The sequence below is a fragment of the Micropterus dolomieu genome, linkage group LG10 (assembly GCF_021292245.1).
Source record: "Micropterus dolomieu isolate WLL.071019.BEF.003 ecotype Adirondacks linkage group LG10, ASM2129224v1, whole genome shotgun sequence".
Taxonomy (NCBI): Eukaryota; Metazoa; Chordata; class Actinopteri; order Centrarchiformes; family Centrarchidae; genus Micropterus; species Micropterus dolomieu.
Genome location: NC_060159.1, coordinates 29073262 through 29085512, shown reverse-complemented (window position 1 = coordinate 29085512; position 12251 = coordinate 29073262). Strand labels below are relative to the sequence as shown.

At 47.2% G+C, this 12251-nt stretch overlaps 1 protein-coding gene and 1 long non-coding RNA gene across 4 annotated transcripts in view; one reads left to right on the top strand and one right to left on the bottom strand.

The window, feature by feature from the left end:
- Positions 1-12251, top strand: part of LOC123977319 (pleckstrin homology domain-containing family G member 3-like) — a 34303-nt gene that overhangs the window by 7020 nt on the left and 15032 nt on the right. The window contains exons 1-4 of one of the 3 annotated variants that reach the window (XM_046059904.1): positions 5676-5859; positions 9290-9729; positions 10994-11094; positions 11820-11889. In XM_046059904.1, coding sequence (XP_045915860.1) covers positions 5691-5859; positions 9290-9729; positions 10994-11094; positions 11820-11889 — 780 coding nt within the window. In that variant the 5' untranslated portion in view covers positions 5676-5690. Of the gene's footprint in view, positions 1-5675; positions 5860-9289; positions 9730-10062; positions 10581-10993; positions 11095-11819; positions 11890-12251 lie in introns of those variants that run through there. The other 2 variants (XM_046059905.1, XM_046059906.1) reach the window with 2 other exon arrangements.
- Positions 3232-4820, bottom strand: LOC123977365. The gene is made up of 2 exons (XR_006826641.1): positions 4168-4820; positions 3232-4084 (listed from the first exon to the last, which is right to left on the bottom strand). It is a non-coding gene; the product is annotated as an uncharacterized LOC123977365 (long non-coding RNA).

Sequence of the window (12251 nt, the reverse complement as noted above, 5' to 3'; positions counted from 1 at the left end):
CGCGCAGGCAGGCTGTCGCGCAGGCAGGCTGTCGCGCAGGCAGGCTGTCGCGCATGCAGGCTGTCGCGCATGCAGGCTGTCGCGCATGCAGGCTGTCGTGCAGGCTGTCGCGCATGCAGGCTGTCGCGCAGGCTGTCGCGCATGCAGGCTGTCGCGCATGCAGGCTGTCGCGCAGGCTGTCGTGCGGCTGTCGTGCAGGCAGGCTGTCGTGCGGCTGTCGTGCAGGCAGGCTGTCGTGCAGGCAGGCTGTCGCGCAGGCAGGCTGTCGCGCAGGCAGGCTGTCGCGCAGGCAGGCTGTCGCGCATGCAGGCTGTCGCGCATGCAGGCTGTCGCGCATGCAGGCTGTCGTGCAGGCTGTCGCGCATGCAGGCTGTCGCGCAGGCTGTCGCGCATGCAGGCTGTCGCGCATGCAGGCTGTCGCGCATGCAGGCTGTCGCGCATGCAGGCTGTCGCGCAGGCTGTCGCGCATGCAGGCTGTCGTGCAGGCAGGCTGTCGTGCAGGCAGGCTGTCGCGCAGGCAGGCTGTCGCGCAGGCAGGCTGTCGCGCAGGCAGGCTGTCGCGCATGCAGGCTGTCGCGCATGCAGGCTGTCGCGCATGCAGGCTGTCGTGCAGGCTGTCGCGCATGCAGGCTGTCGCGCAGGCTGTCGCGCATGCAGGCTGTCGCGCATGCAGGCTGTCGCGCAGGCTGTCGTGCGGCTGTCGTGCAGGCAGGCTGTCGTGCAGGCAGGCTGTCGTGCAGGCAGGCTGTCGTGCAGGCAGGCTGTCGTGCAGGCAGGCTGTCGTGCAGGCTGTCGTGCGGCTGTCGCGCAGGCTGTCATGCAGGCTCTCACTTCAGCGACAGACAGTTGTGTTAAGCCCTCTTGAACGTTCCCTTGTGATGTGTGCGAGTGACTAAGGTGAGAACCTGTTGCTTCACCTGTAGAGGAAGTTAATTTCCCGTCAACAGGTGACTTATTGCTGCGTCCTGATAAGATCCAGCTTGAATAGCCAGTGAACCCTGTTATGGGTTGTGTCAGTAACATTATTTATGAACGGGGAACTTTTCACCAGATTAGATTTATAATAGTAAATCTATATTTAGAAGATTTGGGTGTTATGGATAGGGTCTCCTCTCAGAACCGATCCTCTGGCCATCGTGTCCTTAACGATGATCATCAAGCCATCAATCAGTAAGCTGCATGTTCTGAACCTGACTTCCTGTTTGGCCCTGACCCGGCTGGCGGTCGGTGAACTGCACGTCTGAAAGGTTTGTGTTTAAAAAGCAGCTTCGAAGAACCAAAAGGTCCAAAGTCAAGATATCGACATCATAATCTGAGTAACCCGTTAACCCACGTATGAAGAGCGACGCCCCGCTGCTCTTCTGGAGGTCGGGGCAGCTGATTGGTCAGATCTGAGGGGAGCGTTGTTGTTGTTGTGTGTTGTAATCTCACTTTACTGGATTAACTAACTGCTTAATCCCCATTATGACAGATTAGACACACACACGCTTCATTTTGATGCTCTCGCTGTAAAACAGCCGGCAGGAAGTCATTTTGAGCTTAAACTCTGATTCCTCCTCAGCTCTGCTCCACTGATGACACTTTATTCCTGTTTACCGTTTATAAATGCTTCTGTGTTAGTGTATATTGTCTGCTGTGTAGCAGAAAGGAGTTACAAACTCACTTTCACTCTCTAACCTGTGACAATAAACCTACCTATTTAGTTTTTTTATCATTATTATTATTATGGGTGCTATTACCTGTGTTGCTGATGTTATATCAATATTTTTATGCATTTTAAAATGAATGGGTTCCTATGGGAGCAGGGACTCCACTCTTCCAACTGTAAGAGCTTAGTGCTCCGGCATATGTGCAGCTAGAGACTCAATTTCAGCTGTAAGTTGCAGAAAAGATGTTGATCTTTCAAAGTTGTATTTGTTGTTTTGGTGCAGTTAGTTAGTGATCAGTCTCTGGAGCCGCACCTCCTGTTCCAATCGTGGGTTCGAATCCTGCAGCTGGCACCAGTGTTAACTGGTGTCAACACCTGTAGCCTATAGTGTTTGAACTTAATGATAAAAAACTAAATATGTTGACCACAAATTCCTCAGGTCACAATGTTAGAACATTATAGCTTTAAACTTTACACAGATTTTATATTAATATTTTTATGCATTTTAAAGTGAATGGGTTCCTATGGGACTTCCAACCTAGCGGGGGCAGAGCTAAATTCCCATGATGCATGGCAGTGAAGAAAGTTTTGCTATAATTTGCTAATAAGTCTCCTATTTGTTTAAAATACAAAACAAATACTTTGTGACTTATGTTTTTGTTGTTTGTTTTTTGTTGGTAATTCTTGTGGTGGTTTACTATTGAAACCTGGAGTGAAGATAAGAACAGCTGCACTGATAGATACAGAGACGCTCCTCAGAGTACTACTTCTTGTGCCTGACGTTGATTTGAGTCACGATATTAATATATTAAAGCTTGCAAATTTACGGAGCTGTTTGATGCTAACAAAATGTGGAGTCCTTACTGACTTCCAGTCTTTTGTTAACGTGATATCAAGTCTTTCACAGCACTATTCTTTGGCTGTTCATTTATTTTATTCTTCAACAGCGGAGTAGCCATCAAAATATGTTTATAAGCAAAACATGTCTTCTGTTGGAGCTTAGGAGCCATTTTTTCGATCAGAATAAGACACGATTGACAAAGAAAGTTGAAAGCCTTCCCTTCACAGTGGATCTGAGTAGTCCGGTGGTTCAGGTCTTGCTCTTGCTCCGGGTTCCAGAGATTGATGGATAAAACCCTGAAAAACAGCATGTTAACTGTTTGCTGAACAAATCATTGAGTGTCTTAGCTGATGGAGCCGCACGTTGCACCGTCTCACACGCATTTTCTTAAGGAAATGCTCATTCTAGTTTAAAGTTAATTTCAAGTTAAAACAACGTAGTTTTCATTTTCAGAACTTTAAACGAGTTCTTCTGACGTGAAGTTTTGTTGTGGAGTCTCTGTGCTCGCCAAATGCCAGAAAGAAATGTCGTTGGCGTTTTCTGTCTGGGGGAAAGTCGCTCTGAGAGACTTTGATGTGGATCTCTCTCAAACTCCCGTTCTCGTCATACGTTACCCGGTGCGTTCACGTGCTGCTTGGATGTCCTCGTTTCCCGAGTTAGAAGGTCGTTCTCCTGACTTCTGTGTGTTTGAGCTTTCAGTCGTAATGTGGAAACAACATGGCGGCTACGGAGATGTGTGAAATTAACGTTATACTTTTATTTTTATTGAGAATACTGTCGAACATTTTTCACTGTGCGGCCTTATTTTCAAATCCCAGGCGTGATCAGATGGTAACAAAGCTCAGTGAGCTGCCGGGACACGAGGGGTTAATCCTGCCAGAGCGAGGCATTCGAGGCACGCAGGAACTCTGACGCTCCTCCACAGAGGGGAGGTAAAACTCTCAGGTTTTGTAACTGAGCAGGTGAACAGCGTGACTCACCAGCTGATCACAGATCAGTCAGACTGACAGGAAGTGATGCGTCAACATGTTCAGGACTAAATGTTTCTTTCTGTCTTTAACCGACCAATCGTGAGTCACCGCTGAGGAGGCGACGGTACTGGACGTGCAGAATTCTGTTGGTTTGAGAACATGAAACCAAATCTGATCTGAGGTCAGCTGAGAATGAAGCTGAAGGTACATGATGTGTCTGAAAACCCCGCGGAGGTCACGAGGCGCCGCACACGCTCACGCGGCTTCCTGTTTGTCTGTCGTGTTTCTGATATTTTGTCCACCCTCGGTGATTGTGAGCAGACAGAAGCCGATTGGCCGTCTGAAGTCACAGCAGGCGTCTGTCCGGCCGCAACAGGACGAGACGTCGTGGTTAAAGAACTCCGCTGTGTCTCCAGAACAGTCGGCCATTGTTCTGCCTCTTGGCTCCGCCCCGCCGAGACGCTCAGTGGCACAAACAAACAAACCCACAGCCAGACGCTGCTCCCAGGTCAGCTGACCACGGCGCTGGAAGTCAGCTCTGCCTCAGAGGGAAAGTGCAGCCTGGTGCTGTGAGTCCAGTCTCAGGGTCTGGGGGCAGCTGGACCTCAGGGGGTCCGTGGAGTCCTGCAGAGTTCAGACAGGAAGCTGCAGGATCATAGCGGCTCAGACCTTTAGCTTCAAACAGATCGGTGCGCTGCTGCACTCACATGCATGACGGGAGGTGATGATGCGTCTGTTTGTTGTGATGGCAGCCGTCTGTCATGGCGTCTCGTTTCCCCCAGAGCCTCGGGATGAACTCTGACCTTTGACCTCTGGGATGTCTTGTAGTTTTTACGGCCCAGCGCCTACACGCCTGCAGGAATATTAGTCTTTGCAGATGGAATCTAATGTGGCTTTATGTTTGGAAAACAGATTATATTTATAAAAACAAAGTGTCCCAATGATTCTTATCCAAATCCAATCCAGCGCTTTCACATTTATTCATTCAGCTGACGCTTCTATCCAAAGCTAAGCTAAGTGCTCGGGGACATGTTGGTGGATGGGTCACAGTGGGGAATCTTATCCGTCACTGCCCCCTTTTACCCGTTGAAATGGCTTTAAAGGGCCGGTACAACCACTAACACTAACGAGAAGAAGTCTGTGTGGGCAGTGAAGTGAACATTAATCATGCTCTCATTCGGGATCAGTTCTCTGGCTGGCTTCTTCTCTGTAGCCCCTGAGGCTCATGGGTATTGTAGTGTTTTAGAGAGGCTTCATGTTGGCGTGAACGTTGGAGACACTTTGTTTTTCAGCAAAGTGCTTTACAGTGAAAACACAGAGTCAAAGTTAAAAACATGGAATAAACTAGAAGAGCACCTAATCACTCCTCCTGCTGCTCCTGCTCCGCCTCCTCCTGCTCCTCCTCCTCCTGCTCCTGCTGCTCCTCCTGCTCCTCCTCCTCTTGCTCCTGCTCTTCCTGCTCCTCCTGCTGCTCCTACTCCTCCTGCGCCTCCTGCTCCTCCTGCTCCTTCTCCTCCTATGCCTCCTGCTCCTGCTGCTCCTGCTGCTCCTCCTGTCCTGCTGCTCTTGCTCCTGCTTCTCCTCCTCTTGCTCCTGCTACTCCTCCTGCTGCTCCTCCTCCTCTTGCTCTGCTCCTTCTGCTCCTCCTCCTCTTGCTCATGCTGCTCCTGCTCTTCCTGCTCCTCCTGCTGCTCATGCTGCTCCTGCGCCTCCTGCTCCTCCTGCTCCTTCTCCTCCTATGCCTCCTGCTCCTGCTGCTCTTGCTCCTGCTCCTCCTCCTCTTGCTCCTGCTACTCCTCCTGCTGCTCCTCCTGCTCCTCCTCCTCTTGCTCTGCTCCTCCTACTCCTCCTGCTCCTCCTCCACTTCTTGCTCCTGCTGCTCCTGCTCCTCCTCCTCCTCCTCCTCCTCTTGCTCCTGCTGCTCCTACTCCTCCTGCTCCTTGTCCTGCGCCTCCTCCTCCTGCTCCCTTCACCTCATTTCCTTTTTCTTCCCTTTTAAAAACTCTTCCTCCTTTTGTCCTCTTTGATCTTTACTTTGAGCGACTCCTCCTCCGTCTGTTGTCCCTCCTCTTTCTCTTTTTATGCTCCTCCTCCTCCTCCTCCTCCTGTAGTAACATGTGTGCGTCTCCTCACTCTCTCCTGACCTGTGGAGCCTTCAGGTGTCTCTAGAGCTGCAGGAGAACGCAGTGTTTTCTCCCTGTTGTGTCACTGAGGGACTGAGTTAGAGGTGATGGGGTATCAGAGGAGCATGTGGCGCAGTCTGGCCGGAGGAGGAGGAGGAGGAGGAGGAGGTGTTGCTGTGGTGAGGTGCTCATGTTCAGAGGAGGAGGTGAACATCTCCTTCAGGAGCGTTGGGGAGGAGCGGCGGCTCAGACGAGCGTTCGTCCGCCGCTGGTTCGGTGAGTTTGATGCCGGCTGGTTCTCGTTCTCTCCGTCAGCCTGGGGAAGCTGAAACGCTGGCAGAGGATGTTTCAGCTTCTAAGAGAGAAAGAGATTTGAACTTGTTTAAAAACATTTGGACTGTTAGTTAAAGCCTGTGTGTGAGCGTGTGAAGCGAGTGAAGCGTGCCACGGCCGCTCTGTCGGCGCTAACGGCTGCTGAGGTCAAAGTTCAGGTGTTTGGTTTGAAAGTAAACACTGATCTGTGACTGGCCCTCTCATCTTATCATGTATAAATTCCCTTCCTGCTGGGTCAGTGAACGCCCCGCTGACTTCACACTGGCAGGAAGCCAAACGGCTAACGGACTGTGTGTGTGTGTGTGTGTGTGTGTGTGTGTCGGCCCACAGTTTGAAATTGTTTTCATTCAAACTGTGAGCCGGACACACAAACACACACTCACACACACACACAAACACACACTCACACACACACTCTCATCTGGTTTTGTTCTTTGAGGCAGGATCTGAGTTAAAGTCGATGCAGTTTGAGTTTCAGTCGGTCGTTGCGTTCAGGCCACGCGAGCAGAGCGGGAACATCTGGAGCTGCTGTGACTTGGTCGTCCAGATGTTTGTAGTTAAACTACAGACGTGTTGGTGAGGCTGCAGGTTCATCAGCTGATCCACAGTTTCTATACAAAGATTTACTGAAGTGATTGTGGATAAAAATAGTTTTTCTCTGTGTCTCATTCCCTCCTCTGTGTCTCATTCCCTCCTCCCTGCCCCTCTGTAGGGAGATGTATGTAGAACAGTGAGCTCACTCGCATCATTAAAACAACACTTTCGGACTCCACTCCGTCGTTATTTTGGTGCCGTTAATTACGTCATTGCCGTCGGACAATCAGTTTTTTCTATCAGCGCAGTGCATGATGGTATATACGGCTTGGTTAGTGACCATCGGCTGTACACTACTTTTCAAAATGCATTCTGGGATACATTGAGAGGACTATATAGGGTATAATAGCTCTCGCTATACATTCGGACAGCACTACAAAACGGCGAGTAGTTGGTGATTTTGGACACAGCCTGTGTGAAATATTATTTATGAACGAGGCTTCAACAGGCTGCGTTCAACAAATCTACAGACCCTATTTCACAGTTTCAGGCTGCGTTCACAGCTTAAAACAAAACTGATCTCCGTCTCTATTTAGATTATTACATGTATTTTTATAGAAATGTTTCTGACTTAACCAGTTACAGCTCAAAGTTGTGCGGCAGTCTTAATGTTGAAAAGGTTTTAATAAGTATTGAATCTTCATTCATGAATTATTTCCACAGCAGCTAGCAAAACAAACGGTGTTGTTAAAGGAAGAATCTCCTTCTGTTCCCTGCTGGACTGAACGCCGTGCTGTTGTCTCTCTGTCTCAGGCGGCGGGCTGTCGGCGTCTCTGCTGCTCAGATATTTAGCTAAACCCTCTGAGCGGTGGTTAGCCGGTACGTTCGCTAGCACCCAGACCGCAGGGCGGCCGTGTTGAGCAGCGAGGTGGGAAACTGTTTTTTAAACTTATTCGTTTAAATAATTTAAATGTGTTTAAAATGTCTCTGAAGCTACTGAGGCAGAACTAGTAGTTTTAAAACTAGTGAGCAGCAGCTTCATGTCCTGGAAGCTGCTGTAATAAATACTTTCCAAGCTGTAAATCTTGTTCAAGTCAACAGCTGGAAACCTGAGAGTCTCTTTAAAGCTCTTTTCTTCGTGGAGTTTCCCACCATGAGCTCAAAACGGCCGCCTGCTGAACACCAAACTGTCACATCACAGACGATCACAGCAGACTCACACAGATCACAAATCAATCAGTGTCATTGATCAGATCAGAGGGAACCTGCTGATGAAGGAACCTGATTGGCTGATGGGGGGGGGGGTTGTCATCATCATCATCATCATCAGGACCCACTGGGGAAACTCTGGTGACTGAGCTCATGAAGTATCTGTAGATTTGAGTCGAACGTCCCGGCTCAGTAAGTTTTATTTTGTCAAGCGGTAACCATGGTGATATTATGTTGTTTTTGGCTTCCTGGTTGTTTACTGACTGCAGAGGTGGTTTGTGCCCAGCGAGACGAACACATGGCTTTTGGTAGTTTCTGATATGGAGGAAGTTGACCTTTACTGTATAAAGTTACCTTCTGAGTTAGTTTTTAAAAGTCAGATTAGATTATTACAGCAGGATATTTGACATCTGACACGCTGTCTGTGTTTCAGCTGCAATGTAAAGACTTCATCTGTCGAGCTCTTAGTGAAGAACACTCAGGAGACGTTTACACTGGAGGACGTGTCCCCAACACTTTTTACATTTGTAAAAAATGTTCTGAAAAATAGCAAAAAGAAATGTGACAGAACAAATGAAAGGTTTATTTGTATAAAAAAAACACACAATGTAGTTGAAATATAGAAGAAAGATCTGCATCGTCCAAAAAAAGTAACTTAAGCTAAAAAAACAAGATGCGGTTTGTTTTTCCCTTTTATATAAATAAAAACATTTCCGCCATTGATTGGTGCAGAAAATGTCTCCAGGATGAAGGAAATTAACTTGTTAACTTTGTCAACATTAGATGTTTGTTCTGTATCGTATTAAAATATCTTGTCGTCCTCATGAATATCGTGGATGCTCTGGTCTGCTGAGCTAATCACCCCTCTGACCTGAGCCCTGATGTCGTCACCACTTCTCAACACACAATGTTCTCACTTTTTAAAGTTTGAGTTGAGTTTTTGAGCCGCTGCGTGACGCCTGCCATCACTGAGGATCGAGACAGAATCGATTTATACGACGTGTCTAACAGACGTCAGACATGTTGAATCATTCAGGGTCACTTCCTCTTCCTGAGGAGATCGTTGCAGCGTCTAGATTGTGCGATATGCCTGCAGAAATAAAGACCTCGTCAGGATTAAACTGAACAGGTTTAGACGAGTCTAGAGATTCTGTAAATTCCTCTGAGCAGATAGAAACGCTGCAGGTAGAGGAGGAATCTGTTGGGTTTATTTTTAGCTCAGGGAGTTCTTAATAATAATCATCTGTGTGCGGTTACATCATCGAGACGTCTGTCCGGGAACAAATAACAAACTCCTTAAAGTCTGTTTCTGCCTCCTCACTGAAGCTCTTATTGTGAAAGGCAGCAGTGATCTAAGTAAGACTCTTATTGTGAAAGGCAGCAGTGATCTTAGTAAGACTCTTATTGTGAAAGGCAGATCAGAACGATCAGCTGATCAGTGGATGATAATCAATAATAATGTGATAATGTTGTTGGAACCTCGATCGTTAAGGAAACGTACAGAATCAGCTGATTGATTTTGATTGATGGGTGTGATCACCATCACAACGCTGTCAGTGCGAACTGCTTTGTTCAGTGACATCATTATGATGTCATCCTCACCTGTCAATCACCCCCCCTCTCTCCTCAGACTCCTCCCGCCTGTCCACCGCCTCCATCAGCAGTAATGAGCGCGCTCCGTCGGCCACGCCCTCCGACTCCTCCTCTTCCGACCGCCGCCCGGTGAGCCTGATCTCCACGCTGTCCTCGGGCTCCGGGGACGACAACCTCGCCCCCCCGCCGTCCACCCAGACCTCCGACATCCACCTGGACCTGAGCCCTGGGGGGGGCTCTGCAGAGGGCCAGGGGGCGTGGCCAGGACCCGACGAGGCGGGGCGGAGCGTCAATCGCACAAACAACAACAACAAACCGTCCACGCCGAGCCGGTTCTCCAGCCGCCGCCAGCAGGTGTCGCCGTTCATAGCCAAAACCATGGCGCCGAACCCCCAGCTGACCTACCTGGACCGGGTCGTCATGGAGATCATCGAGACGGAGCGGATGTACGTCAGAGACCTGCGCATGATCGTAGAGGTGAGACGCTTTGATCCTTTGTCTCAACAACGTCAGAATTTATAAAGTATGAACTGTGTTTCAAACGCGTCAAGTAGAATAATTAGATTAATAAAATCTGTCTTTAATGTAAAATCACTTTTTCTGCATTAAATAATTTGTTTTAAATTCTAAATATAAAATTATTGTTGCCGTGTGACTGCGTTTAAAGTAAAATAATTTCTCTTAATGTGAAACAGAAATAAATTTAATTATTTTTAAAACTAAAGACATGGAAAACAAATTAAAAAAGATTCATTTGAGCATTTGAGTAAAGTATTTAACTGATAAGGAAGTGTTGTTATCTGTTTAAATGGTGTTTCCTGCGGCAGCTTCAAAATAAAAGCCAGTAAACCTTCAGTAGAGGTTGTGTTAGCGTTAGCGGTGAGCTAACAGTCAGAGCACTTCCTGTCTTCCTGCACGTCACATACTGCGTCTGACTTCATTAAATATAAGAATTATAACTTTACGGCCTCATAAACAACAACAACACTGGCAGTGAAGGAGGTGAAGCTACAGGAAGTGCAGCAGTCCCAGACTTCCTGTTCAAACACAGACGTGTACATATATAATGAGAAGTAGTATAAATACTGTATTTATATTTGTGTAGGACGTTTAGATCTGTGTGCTGTCGTCTCTGAGCTGCCAGTGACTCCTCTTAATGACGCCGTCACAGACTATAATTAACGGGTTAAGACGTTCTGCAGCGGCGGGATTAGCTGCTTATGTAACGGTCAGGATCACAGAGAGACCTGAACCCAGAGGGAAGACCTGGACCTGCAACACCCCGACTCGTCCTGCAGTCCTGCAACAGTAGACCACATCACATCAATGTAAAATCCACAATATAATGATGTGAAATAAATATTTAATAGAACATAATTAAGAATTAAATTATTTTAAAAATGTTTTTATCATGTAAAACAATCAAATTTAAATGATCACACAATTGTTGTTGCATAATAATAGAGAAATAAGTAGATAGAAAACAAATGAAATTTAAAAATAGCAAAAAAGAAACACATATAAACATTTTAGAATCATTTGTTTTATTTCAGAACATAAATGAGATTAATTTAATATAAATCAATAATTGAAACATAAAAAGAGGGTTTAAGTGTTGAAATGCAAAGAACCTAATAATTAATGTGTGAATCACAGTGGAGTCAGCGCGCCCCCTGCTGGACAGGCTGAGGCACGACAGGAAGACAGACTTGGCTTAACACCTGTCCTCCTCTGTCTGCAGGACTACCTGGCCCACATCATCGATCAGTGTGACCTGTCCATCCGTCCCGAGCAGGTCTGCGCTCTCTTTGGAAACATCGAGGACATCTACGAGTTCAACAGGTGGCCGACGATTCAGTCAATAACCGATAATCATCGTCATGATAATCCCCCGTCAGGTGTAAACAGGTGTGTCGTTGTAGCGCTTCCTCAGAGGACTCGCTCGCCGACTCTCCTTCACGTCGGAGGTGAGTTTGGTTTGTGGACCAGGAGCTCCCGGCCGACCGCATGCTGCGTGCTGTGCTGAACGTCTCCTTTCACCTGGAAACACCTGAGAGACTTCCTGCTGTTACGGCTTCTTTAGACGTTACAAACCTCCAGAGGCTTCGAGACTGAATAATCAGTAAACAGGTGTGGAGTGACGTCACCCGCTGGACAGGTGACGTCACTCCACCTGCTGTCAGACAGGAAGGTTAAAGGTTCATTCCTCTCAGATCGTCTTCAGACTGAAATCTGTTGAGCTGCAGGACCAAACGAACACGTTTCACTTTCTCACACTTTGTTGTTCGAACTCACCACAGGGGCCGTTTAGCAGCTGTTCTGGAGCTTTTGATCACATGATCCTCATCAGCAGAGAGTCATTAAATATCAGTTATTAAATATCTTTATTGTGGATGTTTTAATTTAACTAAATTAAATTAGAGGGTTAACCAGCTGCTGAGGAAGACAGGGTACGTGATCAAAAGCTCAGTTGCTAAACGGACCTGCAAACTGTTTGTTTGTGGATAATCCCAGCTGACTGTTATTGTTGTTGTTGTCGTCATGGTGACGGTGTTTCCTGTTCACAGCGAGCTGCTTCAGGCTCTCGACCTGTGTGACAACGACCCCGTCGCCATCGCCCGGTGCTTCGTCATGAAGGTGAGAAACGTTTCAAACCACTAAACCTCGTTGATTTTTCAGAGCTTTATTTTGAAAGAACAGGTTGATAAAGGAAGTCTGTTTCTGTGACTGAAATTTAAAACGTTTTCTCTAAACGAATCTGCAGGTCTAAATAATAATTGTTTAGAAAATAGAAAATATCTCCTCAGATATTAGCGTTAAATTATTTAGATGATTCAGTCGTTTTCTGAATCGTTTTGGTTGTTCAATATTTATATATCTGTATATTTACATTAAAGGGAGCCTTAAAGTTATTTATGCAACTTAGAGTGAAAGATTTTTATAGTTTTTTCGACCCCCCCCCCCCCCACTGAGCTAAGGGGGGGGGGGGGGGGGGGGAA